The sequence below is a fragment of the Silurus meridionalis genome, chromosome 12 (assembly GCF_014805685.1).
Source record: "Silurus meridionalis isolate SWU-2019-XX chromosome 12, ASM1480568v1, whole genome shotgun sequence".
NCBI lineage: Eukaryota > Metazoa > Chordata > Actinopteri > Siluriformes > Siluridae > Silurus > Silurus meridionalis.
The window spans coordinates 6,162,244-6,183,889 of record NC_060895.1 but is presented as its reverse complement, the minus strand read 5'-3'; the positions used below and the strand labels follow the sequence as shown (position 1 = coordinate 6,183,889).

At 37.6% G+C, this 21,646-nt stretch overlaps 1 protein-coding gene across 5 annotated transcripts in view; it reads left to right on the top strand.

Moving 5' to 3' along the window:
• The window catches only part of caln1 (calneuron 1), a 61,731-nt gene extending 45,027 nt beyond the window's left edge, over positions 1 to 16,704 (top strand). For all 5 annotated transcript variants that reach the window (XM_046863111.1, XM_046863110.1, XM_046863112.1 and 2 more), the window contains 2 exons: positions 10,877 to 11,033; positions 15,459 to 16,704. In XM_046863111.1, coding sequence (XP_046719067.1) covers positions 10,877 to 11,033; positions 15,459 to 15,586 — 285 coding nt within the window. In that variant the 3' untranslated portion in view covers positions 15,587 to 16,704. The remainder of the gene's footprint in view (positions 1 to 10,876; positions 11,034 to 15,458) is intronic.
• Positions 16,705 to 21,646: the final 4,942 nt, after the last annotated feature.

The following is a 21,646-nucleotide window of genomic DNA, read 5'->3' as shown; positions in this document are numbered from 1 at the left end:
TTGCTGTTGTTTATCACACTGACTTGCGGTATGTACAGAATATAACATTATAGAATCCTAATTATTTTATATTATATATCCGTTTATGCTGGGATTCAAATCCAGTGATTTCTTCTACCAAGAAGACAAGCAACAGACTTTTAGAATTTTTTACTTTGCATTTTCTATTTGTAGCATTAAAATTGGAAATATCAAAAAAATTAAAAGAAAGTCTAAAGAATAATAGGAGGTGGAACTGCAGGTGTTTCAATGTAATAGATGAAGATGGGTGTGTGTAGGCATGCAGGCACACACTAGTCATCCACAAAAGCATTGTAATTCTGGTGTAGTGCTCAAGGACTGATAGATTTTTCTCTTTGATTTACACACTCTCATTTTTTTTTTTAAGTATGAGGCTGAGGAAGTGCAGTGAAAACCACTGAATAGGGTGATTATGTGGAAGGTTCAGTCCAGCTGTGTGTATTGTACTTTAGAGATTATAATAAACAGTGAGAACAGATAATAGTCCAGCGTGTCTCTCTACCGACAGCTGTAGTCATCCTGTAGACACAATGTCATTAAGCCATAGAAGGTCACACTGACATATATTTTGGTGCCCCATGTATTTCCCTAAAAGCAAGAAAGCTGACATTTTTTTTTTTAAATGTTGGTTTCCTACTCTGCAGTGGAAGAGATGTTGCCGAGTAATGATATTTCTCCAGCTGAAGGTCACATGCAATCAAGGTTTATTTTCTCTGAATGTTCATCAGGAAGCCATCTGAAAAAAACAGTCTTGCTATTCATATCCTGGATCTAGAAAAAGAGAGGAAATAAACATAAAGCACAAGAGCAGTAAACCAGAAGGCAAACTTCTATTACAGGGCTAATTCTTCTAATTTACTCTTTTTTAAAGCTGCTTTCTAAGGTAGGTCCAAGAATAAACAGTATAGACCTTTTACTAGATGGCTTTTTATCATACTGCTGAGAACATTGCTACTTTTCTTATCTGCTTGTTTAGTGAAAATATTAAACAGTGAATCGGTATATATGCAGAGGCTAACCTCAAAGTGTTCGCAAGTCTAATAAATTAGAGTTGGAGAGGGCTGGTCAAACTCATAACTCAAACTAGTGGTATAAACCTTTTAATATCAAACAATATATCATTGAAGAGTAATAAAATAATAACAGTCTCAGCATGCATACTCTGGCTATAATAATTTATTTGCTTGCCACCTCATGTAATACCTATTGAGCCCCATAAATAGGATGGTTGGCCTGAAATCCATTTTCACATTGAGTAAGCTGGACTATTTTACGATATTGAAAACTTATTTTTTAAAGATTGGCTTGTGTCGATTTAATGATGCAATGTTCGCAACTGGCTTTCTATTAATGCACAGCTACTGGCTGGTGTTAATGTTTTTTTTTCAAGTTACCAAACAGATATCTGTGGTCGGAACTTCTAATAAACACTCAGTAAAATATTAAAAACAGCTGCAAGCTGTGAGTTCCATGATGAACCCTCTACCGTGCAGGCTCCAACTTTCCATTATTTAGTCTGGTAAATATTGTTTTATGATTCAGTATAGAAGTATGAGCTGAATAACTGCACATTTGGTGAAAGCTCTAAAATAATAATAATAATAATAATAATAATAATAATAATAATAATAATGTTAATAATAATAATAATAATAATAATAATAATAATATTATCGTAAGCTGAGACATGAAATAGCCTACCCAGGAGTCTTGAAGAATGGTGATCAGTATGGGGTTGTATACTGTAATGTGTTATTAATTTAACAAATGTTGCAAAACAACTGTTATAGTACTGTACTGTATAAACTATACAGTATATATGTATGAAGCTTTCAGTATATATGTATGTATGTCAGATGCCTCCAGCAGGGACAATTTTTGTTAACAGATCTGATATGAGATGTCAGACCAAAAAAAAGGCAAAATTCACTTGAGAGACTGACAATGGAATAACTAGATGACACTAGTTTAAGACTAAACATTCATTTTACAACTAAAATTATGTGGACATCTGGCTATCACATCGAAGTGTGAGCCCTTTCCAAGCTGTTGCTGCAAAGTTTGTGAGGCAGTGGGGCAAAAAAGTATCTAGTCAGCCACCAATTGTGCAAGTTCTCCCACTTAAAAATATGAGAGAGGCCTGTAATTTTAATCATAGGTACACTTCAACTATGAGAGACAAAATGAGGAAAAAAAATTCAGAAAATCACATTGTCTGATTTTTAAAGAATTTATTTGCAAATTATGGTGGAAAATAAGTATTTACTGTACAGACTGTACGGCCCGCCACACATCCGTCAACAAACCTGAGTAAACGTGTGTGAGTGAGGAGACGACAGCATACAAATATCCCAGTTCACCAAATACTTTATATCCATGATCCCTCCAGATCCTTTACCTAAGAAAAATCTACCGATCAAAGGCTTGACTTAAAATATGTTTTTAGCCTCGACTTGAACACTGAGACAGTGAGACCACAGTGCCGGCGCCGAGACCGTAAATGGAGGGGGGTCTTTGGGGCATCAGGGCTAGGCTAAGGCTAAATCCTTGCCAATGTATGGTCTCTCTCAAACAAAATGGATGAACTGCTGCTCTGGATAACATCACACAAGCGGATTAAGGAATATAATGTCATGATTTTTACGGAAACATGGCTCCACTACTTACACTTTCCCAGCAGTGCCATTAAGCTCAGGGGTCGCAGTGTTTTCCGGGTGGACAGGACGGCAATGGACTCTGGTCAGCGCAGAGGTGGAGGTCTGTGCATTTATGTTAACAAATCATGGTGCACGGACTGTACTGTTACTGAAAGTCATTGCTCTGTTCATTTAGAGTATTTGATGATTGAGTGCAGACCCTTTTATTTACCGAGAGAATTCTCAGCCATTGTTGTGACTGCGGTGTACTTTCCTCCGGACGCTAACGCTAAACTAGCTGTGGAGGAACTTCACATAGCTATCAGCAAACAACAGTCTGCACATCCCGAAGGACTATTGTTGTTGTTGGGGATTTCAACCACTCCAACCTGAGATCTGTTCTACCAAAATTTCACCATAATGTCTCCTGCTCTACCAGAGGGGACAAAACACTGGACCAGGTATAGACAAATATATCTGGGGCATACATGGCCATTCCCCTCCCCCACTTGGGTCAGTCTGATCACCTCTCTTTGTTCATGCTACCCAAATACACACCACTGATCAAACCTGGTAAAACCAGCTGTGAGGACAGTAAAGGTATGGCCAGAGGGAGCCATTTCCTCTCTACAGCAACAATTTCAGGATACTGACTGAAACATGTTTGCCTCACAGGCCACACTGAACTCTCACACAGACATGGACATTTACACATCATCTGTTTTGGACTATATTAACACATGCATTGACAATGTCACTAACATCAAGCACGTAAAATGCTTTCCTAATCAGAAGCCGTGGATGAACTCTGAAGTCTGTCTCCTGTTGAAAGCAAGAGATGCTGCTTTTAAATCTGGCAACGTAGAGGACTACGACAGAGCCAGGTCCAACCTGAAAAGAGGCATCAGGATAGATAGAAGAGCACTTCCACAACTCTGACCCCAGACGCATGTGGAAAGGCATCCGAACCATCAGGACTACAAATCTACAGCTCAACCAACCAGCAGTGCCTTCCAAATGGACGAACTCAATCACTTTTTTGCTTGTTTCAATCAAGGCATAGGACATTTTACCTCAACCACAGACTCTTCTAATGCTTACAGCTCACTTTCACTCTCAACAACGGGCATCTATTCAGCGTTTAGCAGAGTGGATGGACGCAAGGCAGCTGGCCCGGACGGCATACCGGGACGTGTTCTCAGAGCATGCGCTGGACAACTGGCACAGGTTTTCACTGACATTTTCAACCTGTCACTGGTTCACACAGGTATCAACCATCATACCTGTGCCTAAGCACTCAGCTGCCGAATGCCTGAATGACTTTCGCCCTGTTGCACTCACCCCTATTGCTATGAAGTGCTTTTAGAAACTGGTCCTGAATCACCTCACTGCGAGCCAATCACCTACACTGGACCCACACCAATCATTCAGCCCTCACCCACCTGGATAAAAGCAACACCTACATCAGAATGCTGTTTATTGACTTTAGCTAACAGACCTCAATCTGTTAGGTTGGGCAACCAGGTATCCTCAACCATCATTCTGAACACGGGCATCCCGCAGGGCTGTGTTCTGAGTCCACTACTCTACTCCCTGTTCACCCACGACTGTGCTCCTCTGCATAACTCCAACATCTTCATTAAGTATGCAGATGACACCACCGACGCCTGACAGCATGGTGTGCCACCAACAACCTGACCCTCAACGCCTCGAAGACTAAAGAGTATATATATATATATATATATATATATATATATATATATATATATATATATATATATATATATATTGTACTTGTTTATTCAGCTTGCACATTTCTTAAAAGCCATAATCTTATAACCTTCCACTTCTGCACATTTCCTCTTTAATGTCATAGCCTTAGAACATCTATCTGTACTTCCTGTACTACTGTCCACACATCTCTGCACTGCTATAGCCTTCATATTTATTCACTGTACATATGCTTACATATGCTTACATATCTATCTATCTATCTATCTATCTATCTATCTATCTATCTATCTATCTATCTATCTATCTATCTATCTATCTATTTATCTATCTATCTATTACGTCGCAATTATAGAAGCCATCAATACTTTACAAAAAATGCAATATAACAACTCGTGGCATTACAGAGAGAGAGGCATTTTGCATATGGAAGGTGAACAGCATTTTACTAAAGCAAGCTCCAAACCTCTACACTACAACCGCAACTGCCACCTACATCATCTGGAGCAGTTCAAAATCAATATTTGTTTAATAACATGACAAAAACATAAAAAAATGTAAATTAAATACAACCTACTACAACCTATAACCATAGTCATAATTTGCACCACTCCTCAGAGGCTGTAAGCCAGTGATACCGCTCTTAGGAACTGGTTTGGAAGTGGTGAGCAAACCCTTTCCCGCTGAGACAAGCTAGCTAGCTTCAGGGTTGGCCGACCTCTCTTCATGATGACTAGCTTTTCTAGAAAAGTCCGCCATGAAATGGATTTTTAAGTATTCCCGGAACCAAATCAATTTCTCTTCCTCCGTCAGCCATCTGTACTCAGATGTATTAATGTGTGCAGAGGGCGCTCAGACGTGTTTTGCTAGTTGATCTTGGCTGTAACTGTTTCCCTTTGAACAACCAATCAGAGGACAGAAGGTAGATCTAGTAAGGACTCTTGCTGCTGCATTCTGGACTAACTGAAGTTTATTTATGCACTTACTTGTACACTCAGTAAAGCATTACAGCAGTCTAAATTAGATGTAACAAAATAAAAAAACTAGTTTTCCTGAGTCCTGTAACGACTTCATATTTTTAATTTTAGCAATATTGCAAGGTGAAAGAAGGTGATACTGGTAATGTTATTCACATGAGCCTCAAAGGACCGACTATATGGTCAATAACCACACCAAGGTTTTTAAATGCTGTACACACTGAAAGACCATCCAGAGATGCTACGTAATCGAAATGCTACGTAATCGAAAAGTTTACTTCTAAATGCATGTAGCCCCAGTGAAAGTACTTCCGTCTTATCTGAGTTGAGCAGAAGAAAGCTATCAAACATCCACTGTTTAATGTATTTTACACACTCCTCAACATTGTTAAGCTGATCTCTCTCATCTGGTTTTGCTGGAATATACAGCTGTGTATCATCAGCATAGAAATGGAAGCAAAGAACATGTTTATGTTTATGTATAATTTCACCCAGAGGCAGCATATATAAGAGAAAACCAGTGGGCCTAAGACAGATCCTTGTGGAACACCAAACCCTCAAAGATTGTGGAGAACTCAACAAACTGATTGTGATCAGTCAGATAATACCTTAGCCAGTAGAGAGCTGTTTCCTTTATTTTAACAACATTTTCTAGTCTAGCAAGTAGGATAGTATGATCAATGGTGTCAAAAGCTGCACTAAGGTCGAGCAAAACAAGTAAAGACACAAAACCCTGATTAGAGGCCAACAACAGGTCATTTACCACTTTAACTGTCTCTGTGCTATGATGAGGCCTAAATCCTGACTGATACATTTACAAAAATCTATTCCTAAGTAGGTCTGAGCATAACCTTTTCTAAAATCTTAGAGATAATAGTGAGGTTTGATATTGTCTTATAGTTGGACAGCTGACAATGGCACGGTCAGGTTTCTTTATTAGGGGGTTGATAACAGGCAATTTGAAGGATTTAGGTACATAACTAGAGCTGATGGAAGATTTTATTATTTTTAGAACTGGTTCAATTACTTCTGGAATTATCTGTTTGAGGAATCTTGCAGGCAAGGGATCAAGAATGCAAGTTAATGATTTTGATAAGGAAATAAATGAAATTAAGTCATTCTCTTGAATTGGAGTAAAACATTATAATTGATAGTGTGTTATAATTACATTGCTGTCTACATGGTTATTTATAATATAGTTTGGATTTATATTGATCGTCTGGATTTTTTGGCTGATGTTTTCAACTTTACTATTGAAAAGGTTCATGAAATTATTGCATGTTAGTGCAGCGCTTTTATTTCCTGTAAATTTTACTACTGTACTGAATAAAAATCTAGGAGTGTGCTTGTTATTTTCTATGAGGGTGGAGAAATATGCTGATCTAGCAGCACTAAGAGCTTTTCTGTAACTCGGGAGACTTTCCTTTCATGCTTTTTGAAATACTGTCAATTTGGTTTGACGCCATTTACGTTACAATTTCTAAGTGGTCTGTTTGAAGGTGCGTTTATGATCATTATACCACAGTGCTATTTTTTCTCCCTGATCCCTGATATTTTTAAGGGGAGCTACATGTGTCCACCACTATGAGTAGGTCCTATAACATTCTGATTTATTTCTAATTAATCTAAAATGGACACATCTGCTGTTCTTAAGAGGTCTTCCTGATTATCAAAATTAATATTAAAGTCGCCAACAAATAATGCTTTGTATAAAGATGTTGCTAGATTTTTGATGAAATCTGCAAATTCTACGAGAAAATCAGAGTAGGGCCCTGGGGGTCTATAAATAATAACTAATGGAATTGACTCACTAGACTTGCTTTTAGACACTAAATATTTTATGTTGGTGTTAAGAACTTTAAATGTGTTACATTTGTGTTTAGTTTTTTGTGTGATGCTTAGATTATTATTATAAATAGCTGCGACACCGCCCCCTTGCCATTTAGACTGGGCTGGTATATGTAACTACTCAGGAGTACTAACCTCATTTAATGCTAGATATTCATTCAGTTTAAATCACGTTTTTATCAAACACATTACAATAAACTCCTGGTCGGTAATAATTTTGTTTATATTCAGAATTTTGATGTGAGAGATTTAATATTCAACAATCCTATCTTTAGATCAATGTTAATTAATTAATTAATGTTAATCAGGTTACCGTATTTTCCGGACTATAAGCCGCTACTTTTTTCCTACGCTTTGAACCCCGCGGCTTAAACAATGAAGCGGCGAATTTATGGATTTTTCCGGGGTTTTTCCCGGTTTCACAAGCTTCAATCCAAAAAACTGAGCCCCATAACATTAGACCAATGAAATTGCCGAACGGGTTAAGGTGAACCAATGAAATTCTTTATATTAAATCAGATGCGCTCCCACTGAATCGGGCCGCACCACATCATAAATATGGATAAGGTTCCTCTGACGTTTGACCTGCCGCTCACTCGGACTGTTAACAGGAAATGCGAATCATTCATCAGGCTGGAAACAACCGGGCATGAAAAAATTCACTTTACTTGTGTTCTGAGCTGCACGGCATCGGGAGAAAAGCTTCATTTTTAAAACTTGATTTTTAAACGCACGACGATGCCAAAAGAAAAACTCTCGAGAGTGAAAGGAAGGAGGAAGACAGTGAACAATGACTTTCTTGATAGGCTACTGTTTAGATACAAGCCGTGTAACAGACACTGTCTTTCATTAAAGCCTGTGTAAAGTTAATTAGTTTGAATGTAGGCTTATAGACAGTGGCGGCGTATTTATGTTCAAAATAAAAATCTTGGGTACGGGGAACGGCTTATATTTGGGTGCGCTTAATAGTCTGTAAATTACGGTACTTAAACATTTTGGTTTCGCTCGGGGGACAGACACAGCCTCAATTTGGTGAACCCTGAGTGACGACTTCGTGCTCATTTTAGTCTGTTTGTCTGCTGCCTAGCCTTGGCTCTGGATAGTCACTGGTTATCAAGTGCTGTTCTGAGACTATGACCTATACTGCAAGAAAAGAGAGCAGTACCTTCCTGAGTGGGATGGATACCATCCCACCCTAACAGGCCAGCCTTGCCCTCAAAATTGCTTCAATTATCTATGAAGCCCACATTGTTTTTGGAGCACCACTCTGACATCCAGCAGTTCAGCGAACCATAACCTGCTGTAGATATGGATTGCCTGGGTTGAAGATCCTGAGTGGCTGCTGTAGAGCTTTGACTTCAACCCTGTTGAACACCTTTAGGATGAATGCTGACTGCACCTCAGGCCTACTTACCAAACATCAGTACCTGACTTTATGAATGCCTTTGTGGGTGAATGAGCACAAATCTTCACATGCGCCCTAAAAAATCTAGTAAAACACCAGCAAGAGAAAGTGAAGGCAAATGATTTATTATAAAAGCAAATGATGAGTAAATGTGACCTCATGGCTTGATTATTGCTCTGATATAGTATGTCAGCTGTGAGGCCTGCTATAGAGAGGTGGGTGTGTCTTTCCAAATCATGTCCAATCAATGAACTTTTCCACAGGTAGACACCAATCAAGGTGTAGAAACATCTCAACAACAATCAAGAGAACTAAGAAGGCACCTAAGCTAATTAAAAAGTGTTGTTACAAAGGGCCTTTCCAGACTTTTCTTGAATTCTGTTTTCACTTTGTCATTATGGGGTACTGAGTGTAGATTAATAAGAAAAGAAATAATTTAGCATTGGACAAAGTTTGAAGAAGAAATCGAAGACAACTGTGTAAATCAGCAATATATGGGTAAAGTGATCATAGTCAAGAACAATGACATTTCATATATGTAATGTTAATAAAAGAGTGTAATGTTGTTTTTTTTCAGGATATAGATTAGTTTACAAAACTGAAGATGAGAAAAACTACTAGTGCACTTTCTAGAGGCACTAATATGCTAATTCACTGGATATTTATATGTTATGATAATTGAATTGCAAGCTAGTTCACTTAATCAATGGCGTGCAAAACTAAATCATAAAACTGGAATACAGCCTCTGAGTAAATATACCCATTTCTCATATCAAGTTATAGTATAATTATCCTGATGATGAATGCTGATGACAAAGTCCAAGGCTGCCATTCACTTAAAAAATGGGTCACACAGAATATGTAATCATAACCATGAGAGATGTTCTAGCAAACCAAACTGCCTTCAGGGTAGAAAATGCAATATGAGAAAACATATTGGTCTTATGGCTCTAATGACAATTTGTGACATATTTATCTGTTATGGTCTTTTTATTCCAAACTTTGTTTTAAGTTTGCTTAAAGTCTCCCTGTTACATTTTAATGTAATTCTTTTGCAATTTTGCCAATTGCCTTATCCTTTATATGTCCCACTAAACCTTTTCACACTGTTTTCACCTCTAGCTAAGCAGCAGAGTGCCGAAATGAAATGGGTGCAAGGTTCAGTCAGAATCATTGTAATAAAATGTCCTTCTATGTTGCTTGCAATAGCATAGCAGAGTGGTCTTGAATTCCTTGTGAACGGTTGAATGTGCATATTATACTTTCAGCACAAGCCAATTTTTCAGCCAAGGACACATTTTAGTGAGACTCATAACGGTGTGTAATAGTGATGTTTCTGTGGGGGAAAACTGTATTGTAAGGCTAATTTCAGAAAACCATATTCAAAAGCAGTAAAAATTCTGTTCAGGAGATTTAAATAAGCTTCATAGTCATAGCATAAGATGATAAAGTACTACTCTGTTCTTCATTTAATCTCTTTTCAATTAGCATCTCAATGCAGAGGTTACATTAGCATGATGCACATGATAAATTAAACATACCTATAAAGCAGCTACTGATACGGTTGCAATGCAGTGTGATCCGAATTTTGATTTCATTCAACACAATGTGATTCAATGTAATACGGTGCAATGGAAAAATATGATGCTTTGCAATTCAGTATTGTGAAGACGGTCAGACAGATAGGCAGCAAACCATAAGTTTACTTAGGTGCCTTCTGACTTCTTACGCATGGCCCTTTCACAAACAAGCCTTTGTAGTGCAAAATAAAACAACAAAAACTATTAAATAAAACCAGATGTTCTTTTCCTGTTCTGTCTCCAGCAAGATGCAGCTCCACCTCTGCCATATTAATGTATATTTTACATGACTCTAGCAATGCCTCGGTCTCCGTAGTGTTATGTGATATGTCATATTCAAGTTGCATCAGTGGTGCTGAGAGAACGCATTCGAGAAACAGTTTGGGAAGGAGAAACAAATCTACATATCAAATATTGGTCACAAATATTTGGTCATTTTCTGAATAACAAAAGTATAGTGCAGCTACTAATAATTATATATAACTAAATAGTTTTTTACTGGTGCAAATATTTAAAAAACGATGCATCGTGATCCAAATACCAACTGTTACTTTTATGACGACACACAGATATGAATCGTTGAATGTTACCATTGCTATATATACTGTATGGTGAGTGGTAAATTCAAGGTTGTACAAGGTTTTCCTGATGTTGTTTTCTGTCTGTTTTTTTTTCCAGTTTGACATGCAGCGAATAACATTGGAGGAACTCAAGCACATCCTATTCCATGCCTTCCGGGATCACCTCACAATGAAGGACATCGAGAACATTATCATTAACGAGGAGGAGAGCCTGAACGAGAATTCAGGGAACTGCCATGCAGAGTTTGAGGGAGGTGAGGCGAATCCCCTTGTCACATCATGTTTCTGATTAAAACGTGTTTTTGTGCGTGTGTGCATACGTAGTTGTTGCAACATATTATTATATCATTATTATGAGTTATCAGGAAAGTAGTTATAGAGCATTATAAGAATGTATGGAATGCTTACAAGGAATCATTTCCAACTTGAAAATTCAGGTGAATTTTTTAAATAATGAAATGATGCTGGTAGCACGTGATAGAGCTTCCAGCTCTTGCAGGGCGGTTGGGGTTCATGGGTCAGTCCTATGTCCCAGGTGCCCACAGTATTTAAAAAATGATCCAAGAGCATACAGTGAAAGGCCCACAGAGTAAGAGTTTTTCAGGACCATTTCCAGAAATGCAGCAATGCAGCAAACGAGGAGCAAAACACACATTCACAGAACTTGGATACTGTCGTGTTATCCAAATGCTTCTGGCACTGTGGATTTTGCCAGTTCCTGTGCTCAGAAGAACCATACTTAAGGGCAGTCTTTAAAGTCTTAGTGTATGGCTTTAGTTCAAAATTTTGATGTGTGATGTCAGAAGCATGCTGACCAGCACCCTCTTTAACGTTTGTAGTTAGTGCCCTGATTAAGTTATTACCACACAGCTTGTGGGTTCCAGGACATCTACTTTATTATTATAATACTATGTGTTCAGGCTGAATGCAAGGTGGCCTGCTGGAATCATAAGCCTTGGGTTCTTAAACTAAAAGGGGTGAGCAGTGTCTGAGTCTGTGTAGCTGTAGCCAGTAGGAGCTAGCTGGATTCCAGGTAGCCATATGGAGCTAATGTGGTAAATGTGGTCTGTGGTATGATCCTTCCTATCGTGTGAACCTGAACAAAACTGTGGTGTTGAAAATGCTACTCAGTGAAGATGCAAATGGAGGCACAATGAAAGCACACCCACACCTGGGTTAGATCTGCTTCTATCTGCTTCTAAAACTTGAGCAACTGAGCAGAAATGCAGGTGATGGCTCAATGGTAATGAAGAGACACACCTGCTCTTTCTCTGGAATTTTAGGTTGGTGTATGGTAATTGGAGGGATAAACATCTGTGTCCTCTGATCCAGAGTAAAGCCGTTTTTCACTATGTGGTTGGTTGGGCAAAGATGTGGTCAGGAGAATGAGGGCAGTGGAGGGGCAAACACACCCTGGCCCAACAGATGGACACACACAGCCCAATCTCATGATCCAGTTATATTACTGTTATGTAAAGAAAGTGCGTTATCCGAAGTTTGGGTATGTTTCTGCGGGAAAGTTAATTTTAACCTCTAAAATTAGGTCTCATGCTTGATTAGCAACTGTAATTCATTGTATTTCAACAATGTTTTCATTGCTACAAACATTATCTTTCCTCTTTCTTTCCTCTTTCCACATCTCGATGGAAAAGTTTTAGAAAGTTCCTCGGTGTATTATATTAGTATTAGTATAGTAAAACAGTAAAAATGCAGTAAAAACTTTTTCGTTTAAATATACATTATCAGCACAACAGACATTTATTTCCATATTCTTAGTTAAATGTTTTTTTGTTTCTGCCATTCTACACTCCTAAAATTTACTGCTCCATGTTTTTTCACTACAGATACCAAAGAATCAGTCAATTAGTCATCCAGTCCATCATTCAGTGAGTGAAAATAGCTTTTTAGGCTGAACAAAAATAGCACAAAATAAAACCAAAGTAAATAAACAAATGTCAAGTCACTACTGGATGCAAACTTTTCCATCAAACACGTGTCCTGTTCAACTCCCAACACACACTCCCACTCACAATCAACCTTATACTGATTAATCACACCTGTTTCCAATTACACACTAAATACCACTATAGGACAGGATTTGCATTCGCTCAGCCCATGGGAAAATATTATGCTCGGTTGATTTTGTTCTCTGCTGTATACTAAGCTTTTGTTTTTATTTCTCACTTTTGTGACTCACGTTTACGATATTTGGATTTTGGACATCCTGTTTATCTGTAATTGCATCTGCCATCTTTACATCGTTACATGACAACTTTTTATTGCACTATTCTATTGTTGTACAACTTTATGAAACTGCAGAATGAAAAGAAACTCAGCTTGAGGCTGAACATTCTGGCGCTTTTCCCAGGTCATTAAAACACAAGAATACAAATTAAAGAGTTGGACTTCTTTAGGCAGAACGCTAAGGATTTTTCCCCCTCGTGTCACACCGAAGGTCTCTCTAGCCAAAAGTCATAAAAATATCATTTCAACACATAAGGCTGCCTGAAGCAGTTATGAAATTGTGCTTTCCGGTTCTGCAACACTTCACATATACAACTCTTACCTTAAGCATAATTGTGAAGGCAAACTTTTTAGTTCTTTCTTTTACAATGTGCATGGTGTAGATTAGCGGTCCCCAACCTTTTTTGGGCCACGGACCGGTTTAATGTCAGACAATATTTTCACGGACCAGCATTTAATGTGTGGCGGATAAATACAACAAAATAAAATGATATGACCATAAAAACTTGTATTTTCTAAATATAATAATAAACGTGAATCACTGTGTTGTTTGTTGTTCATTTTGCTCACTTGGGGGTTTGAATTTAGCAGTAATGTATTATGAGTTAGCGGCCGGAGCGCCTTTAAGAAGGTAGCGGATGGAGGTAAGACGTGTGACCGAGGCATCATGACATGCTTTAAGAGTGAGTCATAGACAGATGTGGCGGAGAGAATTAGGTAATTTTCCAAAATAAAACATTGTTCATAATCAGATAAAAAATAATACAGAAATAATGTAAATTGTGTATTCTTTCTGTGCGGCTTGGTACCAATTGACCCACGACCCGGGGGATGATTTAGCTCACAGCTTCCAGATACAGCATGTGTTCTCCATATTATAAAATCTGCATCCAGAAGAATGCAGCGTGGACAAATGTGCATAAACATAATTAATTATTTTATTGTTAATGAACCCTATGTCCTCATATAATCTACTCACATGATACACAGCATGCATTGCTCATTACATGGTCATGCATACACATGTTAACATTCATGTTCATATATCTTTTAATGATCATATATTATGCTACTTAAAACAACATTCTGATCTTTCAATCTTTTGCCATCTGATTATATTTGACATATTTGAGCATTACACAATAATGCAGCTTGTTCTAATAATTTCAGGGAAATTGATGAGAGAAGTGATCAGTTACATACACCACACATGAGGATTTCATTATATTTATGCCTTTTGAATTCTTGAGTCTGATTGGTCAGAAATGAACGATTCTTTTCCAGTGTAAATTGCCAGCTGAAACGTGTACAGTATAGTGGACACGGCGCGTAATCAAAGCCTGATAAAAAAAACCTGGTTTGAAATAATGTGATATTTTCATTGAGGATATTTTTGTTGAGTATTTATGGAAACTCTGTCACTGTTTTCTATCAGTCAGATGAAAGGCTCTTCCTTTATGTTTTCCACGAAGACAACGGCAAAAGAAAAACTATTCTGCTGCGTGCCCTTATTGCCTTAAAGAGACTGTGAGGATATAACTGTTCATAACTGCTGTAAAATGGGTGATACTATCGAGTGAATTTAACTCGAGTAAATAGAGGTATTAATGGAAAATCTATGCCACTTTTAAGTAAATAAAACTTGTATTTGTAGCTAAATTGCTGTGTTAAAAATGCACTAAGCACTTTGGGATGTGCAGTTATAAGAAGGATCAGTTTTGGGAGTGATTTTCTTGTGATAAACTTATGTTTTATTCTGTTATTCCATCTATAATTTATTGCGCTGTAAAACGGTTAATAACCTATAAATCAGTAATTGTTCTATCAAAGGGTTGAAAATAAAACAGAAAATCAAAAGGATTTGTATGATTAGTCTCCCACACACATATGCACACATTAACAGCAATCAGGCCATCACAGTAATCAGGCCACAAATTGCCTAAAGGCAGAGATACAGAGGAGGAAGGGGCTGATTATGGGGTGAAATGCCTTTTAGTCTATATACAAAAAAATCATTTTCAACCTGACACAATCATGTAGCCATTGTTGAAAATGTCTTATCATCATTACAGTGGAACCTCGGGTTACGAATTTAATTGGTTCCGGTACTTTATTCGTAACCTAAAAAGTTCGTATCCCGATACGCGTGGATAGAGCATGGGTGGCGATAAGAAAAGAACCGACTTGCCTGTGATTTTTTGGTCAGCGACGTTCATATCCCGAAATTTTGTTCGTAACCAGGGGCAAAAAGTTTGATGAACTGCGATTCGTAACCTGAATTATACGTATGCCGGGGCGTTCGTAACCCGAGGTTCCACTGTATTCCCAACCCTGCCATCTTTCTAGTTATACTGACCAGAGAAGAGTCTTTGGTTTGTTTGTGGCCATTGGAAATGTTTGACTGAGTCAATTTCTCTTTTTTTTGTTCATTCCAGTCCATCCAACAAAGAAGAACCGACAGACGTGTGTGCGCAAGAGCCTGATCTGCGCCTTTGCCATGGCCTTCATCATTAGTGTTATGCTTATCGCGGCCAATCAGATGCTGCGTAATGGAATGGAATAGCGACGCCACTGTGAGCAGGGGTGTGTGGGCGGAACCTGCATGTGCATGTCCGTCAAAGACGTCATTCCCTTCTGCCTGAACACAAAATAAGCCTTCGACCTGCATCATTCGGACTAATTAAACCAAACACCTCGTCATAAGAATGGTGGAGTGATTTTTTTTCTGTCAGAAACGGCAGCCAGCAGGGGGCCATGCTTTACTCAAAACCCCTCTCCACCTCACTGGCAGGGACTTTAAAGGGCTGACATGTTCTATCGTTTTTTCCCCTTTTTCTCTTCCCATGCCGCCTCTCTTTCCTCAGTGCAATAACCTCTAGAAGCCTCTCCGACATCTCATTTTCGTCTCCCATTTTCATCAAGGATGTGCTGAAGAGCTGCTTCCAGGCACAGACATACTTGGCAAATGGAACCTGTCCCCAAGTTATCAGTATTAGCCACTTGTCTCAATACTTTTTCTTTACAGCTTTGAGAGTCTGTAGGGCGAATCTTCTGTTTGTAATTGATGAGGTCTCCTGCTTGATTATTCTTGATCCTATTTAAAAACCAGAGCAGGGTTGTTTGGCTCAGGCCACGTTGTTCGTCCTTGCTGGAAGATCTCTGATGATTAGCTTATCTTTTATGGCATTATCACACTTCGCCCAAACACTTTGACCTGTACCCGGGATTAATTCTGGACATGTTTGGTGGAAGGTGACACACGGGGAGTTATTTCCAAAAAGAAAAGTGCAGAGAAATTGTACATATTGTACACATAAATCTGGTGCAATAAAAGTATCTGCATCAGACCATTTACTGACCTGAAAACTGGCTTTGGATTTGATATATTTTCCATTACAATCCACTGATGCAGTGAATCTATTCCGATTTGCCTCTACTATAAATGCGAAAAGAATCATTGTCAGCGTCATTGACTCCTGATTGGGTATTGACTCCTGGATTTACCATGTAGTCTGATTTATTCCATTTCCAAATTTTATGGGCGGTTACATTTAACCCGCCTGAGCTGCCTTAAGACCTACAGAGACATGATTTCTCATCAAATTCGACCCCAAACCCCATCTAAGCATTATGAATGTCCTTTTCACGATTGTCAGGATTATTCACAGAAGCTCAGGAACATCAAATTATACATATATATATATATATATATATATATATATATATATATATATATATATATATATATATATATATATATATATATATATATATATATATATATATATATATATTATATCCCATACACTGTAGCTTTGATGTATTATTTATGAAAGACTTCTGTTTCTTTTACTCTTTAAATATTATTAATCATTTTTATGGGTCATTTGGTTTAGTGAGGTTTTTCTTTTTTTACCTATCAGAAACTTTTCAGTCTAATCTATAAACCAAGGCATGTCTTTCCCCATCATTCACACTGTAGGACAACCAGCCACAAGAGCAAATCACTTTCAGACTGCGCAGCCTGTTCATGCGAACAACAGATGACCATGGACACGTCTGCTAGTTCATACACTAGTTCAAACCAAAAGTCAAAACAGTGCAAAAATGTCCCAGTCTACATCCTGTGTTGGTGTTTGACAGTGATTTAATGCATCCAGATCAAAGCTGTTCTCTGAACTTCTCCTTTCACTGAAATTAACCATCAGTAACTACTATAGTGATGTTTCATTGCAGAAACATCATCTCAACTGAATATAAAGTAGGATTCATTTCTTTTGTCTCACACATTCTAAAGCCATTCTAACAGATTTTTTAAATTCTTTTTTTAAATTCTTCTTTGTTTTTAATAGCCGTGTATGTTTGACTGTATGTTCTTGGAACATCTAATTGCAGAACGCTACTGTGGATTCCGTGGACATTTGTGGACCTTCTGAAATGTCATCCATAATCACAGCCATTTTTTTTTCGGCAATGAATGGCGAATTTGCTTGGTTTTGACAAGCCGGCTTGTTCTGTGCCTGATGCAGCTCATTTTATGTGTAATCTTTTTTAAGTTGTTGTTTGTTTCATGAAAACACCAGACTTCTGTATGTGCAAGTAGCGTTTGTCTTTTTTTATAGGACTTCGCTTCATAATGCATGTGATCGTGTAAAGCTGTGTGCACAAATGTCTCATGTAGTCACCCGTGTTATAAGTGATATAAGTGTATGCATGACTGTGGACAGGTCAGTACTATTTGCACAGACAGCGTCAGTGGGCACAGAGGGGGCGGTTGAACCCAATACCAATGCGCCAGCTCTCAGCTCCTCCAATAACCACTGACTAAAGCCATATTAGTCTGCACAGATGTACTGGGAAAACACGCGTGCTTTTTCTACTCCTTTAACACAGAGAACTGCTGATGTTTGTGTGAAGAAACACCATCACTCTTTTGCACGGAAATGGTCACCCTCAAACGAAGAATTTTTTTTTTTTTTTTTTTTTGGAAGTCAAACATGTTATAATTGCTCCATCTGGTGGTTCATGTGTGAACTACTTCCTTAGCAGTATTACAAGAGTATTGTGTTTTGTGTTTAATGTCTCGGTTGGATAACAACATTGTTGTATTGTAGCATTTGACTATAGAAAGAAGAAACAGGACACTTTAACATATGTGTTTACACAAGTAGATTATTTTTTATTACTACTGTTATGGAGTAAGGTGTGCAGAACTAGAGCTATAAGCTGTTTTCAGAAGGAAAAGTGCTCCATGTGCATTATAATTTACACTGATTGTTTGCATTATTCATAATGGGTTTTTTACCCCAGACATTTAAACAGTCTTACACTGGAGTTTGTTCTTTTGTGTGGATAAAAAGAAAATTGAACATGAACAACTTGATGGAGCCAATGATTTAGAATTATTATTATTATTATTATTATTATTATTATTATTATTATTATTATTATTAGTCTGTAAAAGTAATAATGCTAAGAATGAAGAAGATTAGAATTTTTCGTTAAGAATAGAAATAGGTCAGTGGATTAGTGCATCGGTTCAATGGCTTGCCAGCTGTAAAAGTTGATGTGTCGATTTGTTACTGGTTCTGGTTACTGGTTCTTCTCTCTACTTCTCTCTGCTCTAATTGATGCCTCCTCGCATATTCTATTAAAACTGCCATCTTTAAGGACCTGCTAATTCTGTAAACCTGCTCAGAGACATTGTAGAGATTGAGAAAGCTTCAAGAGCGAACAGACACTCAGATATCGATGTGGATTTTAGATCATGATGCACGTCTAGAGTATATGTTCTCCACTTCGACTTTTACATACAGCATGTAAGTGCGCTTTTATCATGCACTTGAATACACGCTGAAAAAATCCCAATATTTAAATTTGTAATAGCAATAGAAGGTGCATTCTATGTATATCTGATTGACAAACACCTACCCATCAATTGAAAATACAATTGTAATGGCATACATGTCAGCATTTAAGCATGGCCTGTGTGTGTGTGTGTGTGTGTGTGTGTGTGTGTGTGTGTGTGTGTGTGTGTGTGAGATCGCACCATGTTGTGTACAGTGCATCATCAATGATTGTCATCACTTTTCAGCAAACGCGTCATTAACAAAGGACATCTCATTAGGAAAATATTTTTACCATCGATTCCTCTGTCGACACATTCCAACCCTGCATCCTTTCCTCATTTCCTCACCAAGAGGAGCCAAGATGCGAGGAAGGGAAGCGAGGAACGGAAACGAGGAAGCACAATTAGAAATGAGAAGAGCCCTGTATCTATCTCAGAATCACACACACACACACACACACACACACACACACAGACAAGCCAAATACGCATGCAGAATACATAGAACATATATAGCCTAGGAATTGTTATAAGATTCTCTAGATAATATTGTAAATAGGAAAGTCTGTATAGAATAAACGCATAGCAATGATGCAATAAAAATGTTTTATAGAATTTTAATTGTCATTGTTTCTTTTTTACTTTTTATTTTGACTCATCAATGTATGCTGGCTGTAAACCTCTGAAGCTTTGAAAGATCATGAAAGTGTTCAATTTGGGAGCATCCTGCATTAAGAGCAATCCTGATCAAACAGACTAAATGGACATTTATTTTATTTCAACCTTAATGTTTCTAAGATCTCATCAGCCTCCCTGCTTCCATATCTACTTTTCAAATTCACATCCAGCCCAAAGCTTATATCAACTCTAATCAAAAACACGAATCAGTCTCATTATTTACTTTCTAGACATTTTCTATGAATTTTATTTTTAGTACTTTATTTAAAATAAGGCTAATGTACATTAACATCATTAGTGTTTTTATTTGTTTTTTATTTATTGTATATTCTGTATTTTCTAAGTGTGTTTGCCTTAGACTGCTAAATCGGCATAATGCACATTCCCGCTCCTCAAATTTCTCAAATGCCCACTTGGTGGCGCTACAACAGGATCCAGTTTAACCCCCTTAAACTGATGGGTGCACTGTTTTTAAACACTAATTCCAAGTGTAAAGAGATCAGACAGTGGATTTTGATTGAATGTTTATAACTTTTTATTTAAGCATTTAACCCTCAACAGCTCAGTTTGTAGAAATAAGTTGCTCTGGATAAGGATGTGTGCCAAATTCCTCCAATGTACAGAAATGATTGATATAATTGTTTGTGATAGTTTACTGACCAATCACAAGTAACATCATATTAGTTTCTATTGTTACCCAAAAACATTTTGAAGTGGAGGAGATTTTGGTGTTTAGGGTGGACATGACCATGTTTGACTGAAATTTAAATAACAGGTGTCAGAATGTGTTTGGCCTCGTCTCAGTGCCGTCCTTATTAGCATGCACAGTCCATGGCCTTTGCAGCTAGGTCTTATTTTAGTGTCACTGAAGGAAGACTTGGGGCTGAAAATGTACGCTTCTGTGAATTCTGTGAAACGCAGCATCCAATGATCGCTCTGTAACTTTTTCACACAGTTTATTAACAATTATAGTTATATAAACTATATTACAGATTGCTGTCCGATTCGATTTGCATCTCATTGAATAGCCAACGATACGATACATTAAAGATATGAAGCAGGTACCGATGCGATAGGATTCACTTCTATTACGATGCAGTGCGATACGATTTTGATTTGATTCAACACAATGTGATTGAACGCAATACCACGCAATGAAAAAAATATAACGCTATCCAATTCAGTATTGTACAGATAGTTTGATTTAATTTCTTTAGTTCAGACAAAGTCATTAATTTACTTAAGTAACATCTGACTTGTAACGGAGGGCCCTCTCACAAACAGGCCTTGGTAGTGCAAAAAAAAAAAAAAAAAGATAAAAGTAAAAAGATTCAATATAAACAGATGTTCTTTTCCTGTTCTGTCTCCAGGAAGTTACAGCTCTACCTCTGCCATGTTAATCTGTATTCTATGTGACTCTCAGGACACGCCTCGGCCCCCGTAGTGTCATACTTTATATTCACGTAGCTGCAGTGGTCGAGAAATCAATTTACATATCAAATATTGCTCACAAATTACTTTTTACTTCTTAAATAATAAAAGTATAGCGCATCTACTAATAATTATATATTAATAAATAGGTTTTTACCGATGCAAAATCTATCAAACGATGCATCGAGATACAAATGGCAACTTTTATTCGATTCACTATTTTTAATCGATGCGTCACTTCGTTAACTTTCATGCAATTCCCCAGGACAGACCTAACAGCTTCATGTCGTCTTTTGAATTAATGCATAATATCTTTTTGTCAATAGGTCATATGGAGAGAAAGAGGGGCATCTGGTGGTGGTAGATTGGTGGTTAAAATGTTGGCCTTCTGATAAGAAGGTCTTGAGTTTGAATCCCAGCGCTGCCACTGCAGGGCTCTTGAGCAAGGCGATTAACTTCCAACTACTCAGTTGTATGAATGAGATAAACGTAAGTCTCTCTGGAAAAGACTGCCTTTTAAATGCTGTAAATGTATTTTGTTCATTTTTAAAATGTCAAAAATGTACGCATTGTAATTTACTTATAATTTGGTTGTGTTAATGATTATCTTCAGGGTTATTATTTGTTTGGCAAAGATAATGAAACTTACACAAGCAGAGAAGTTCA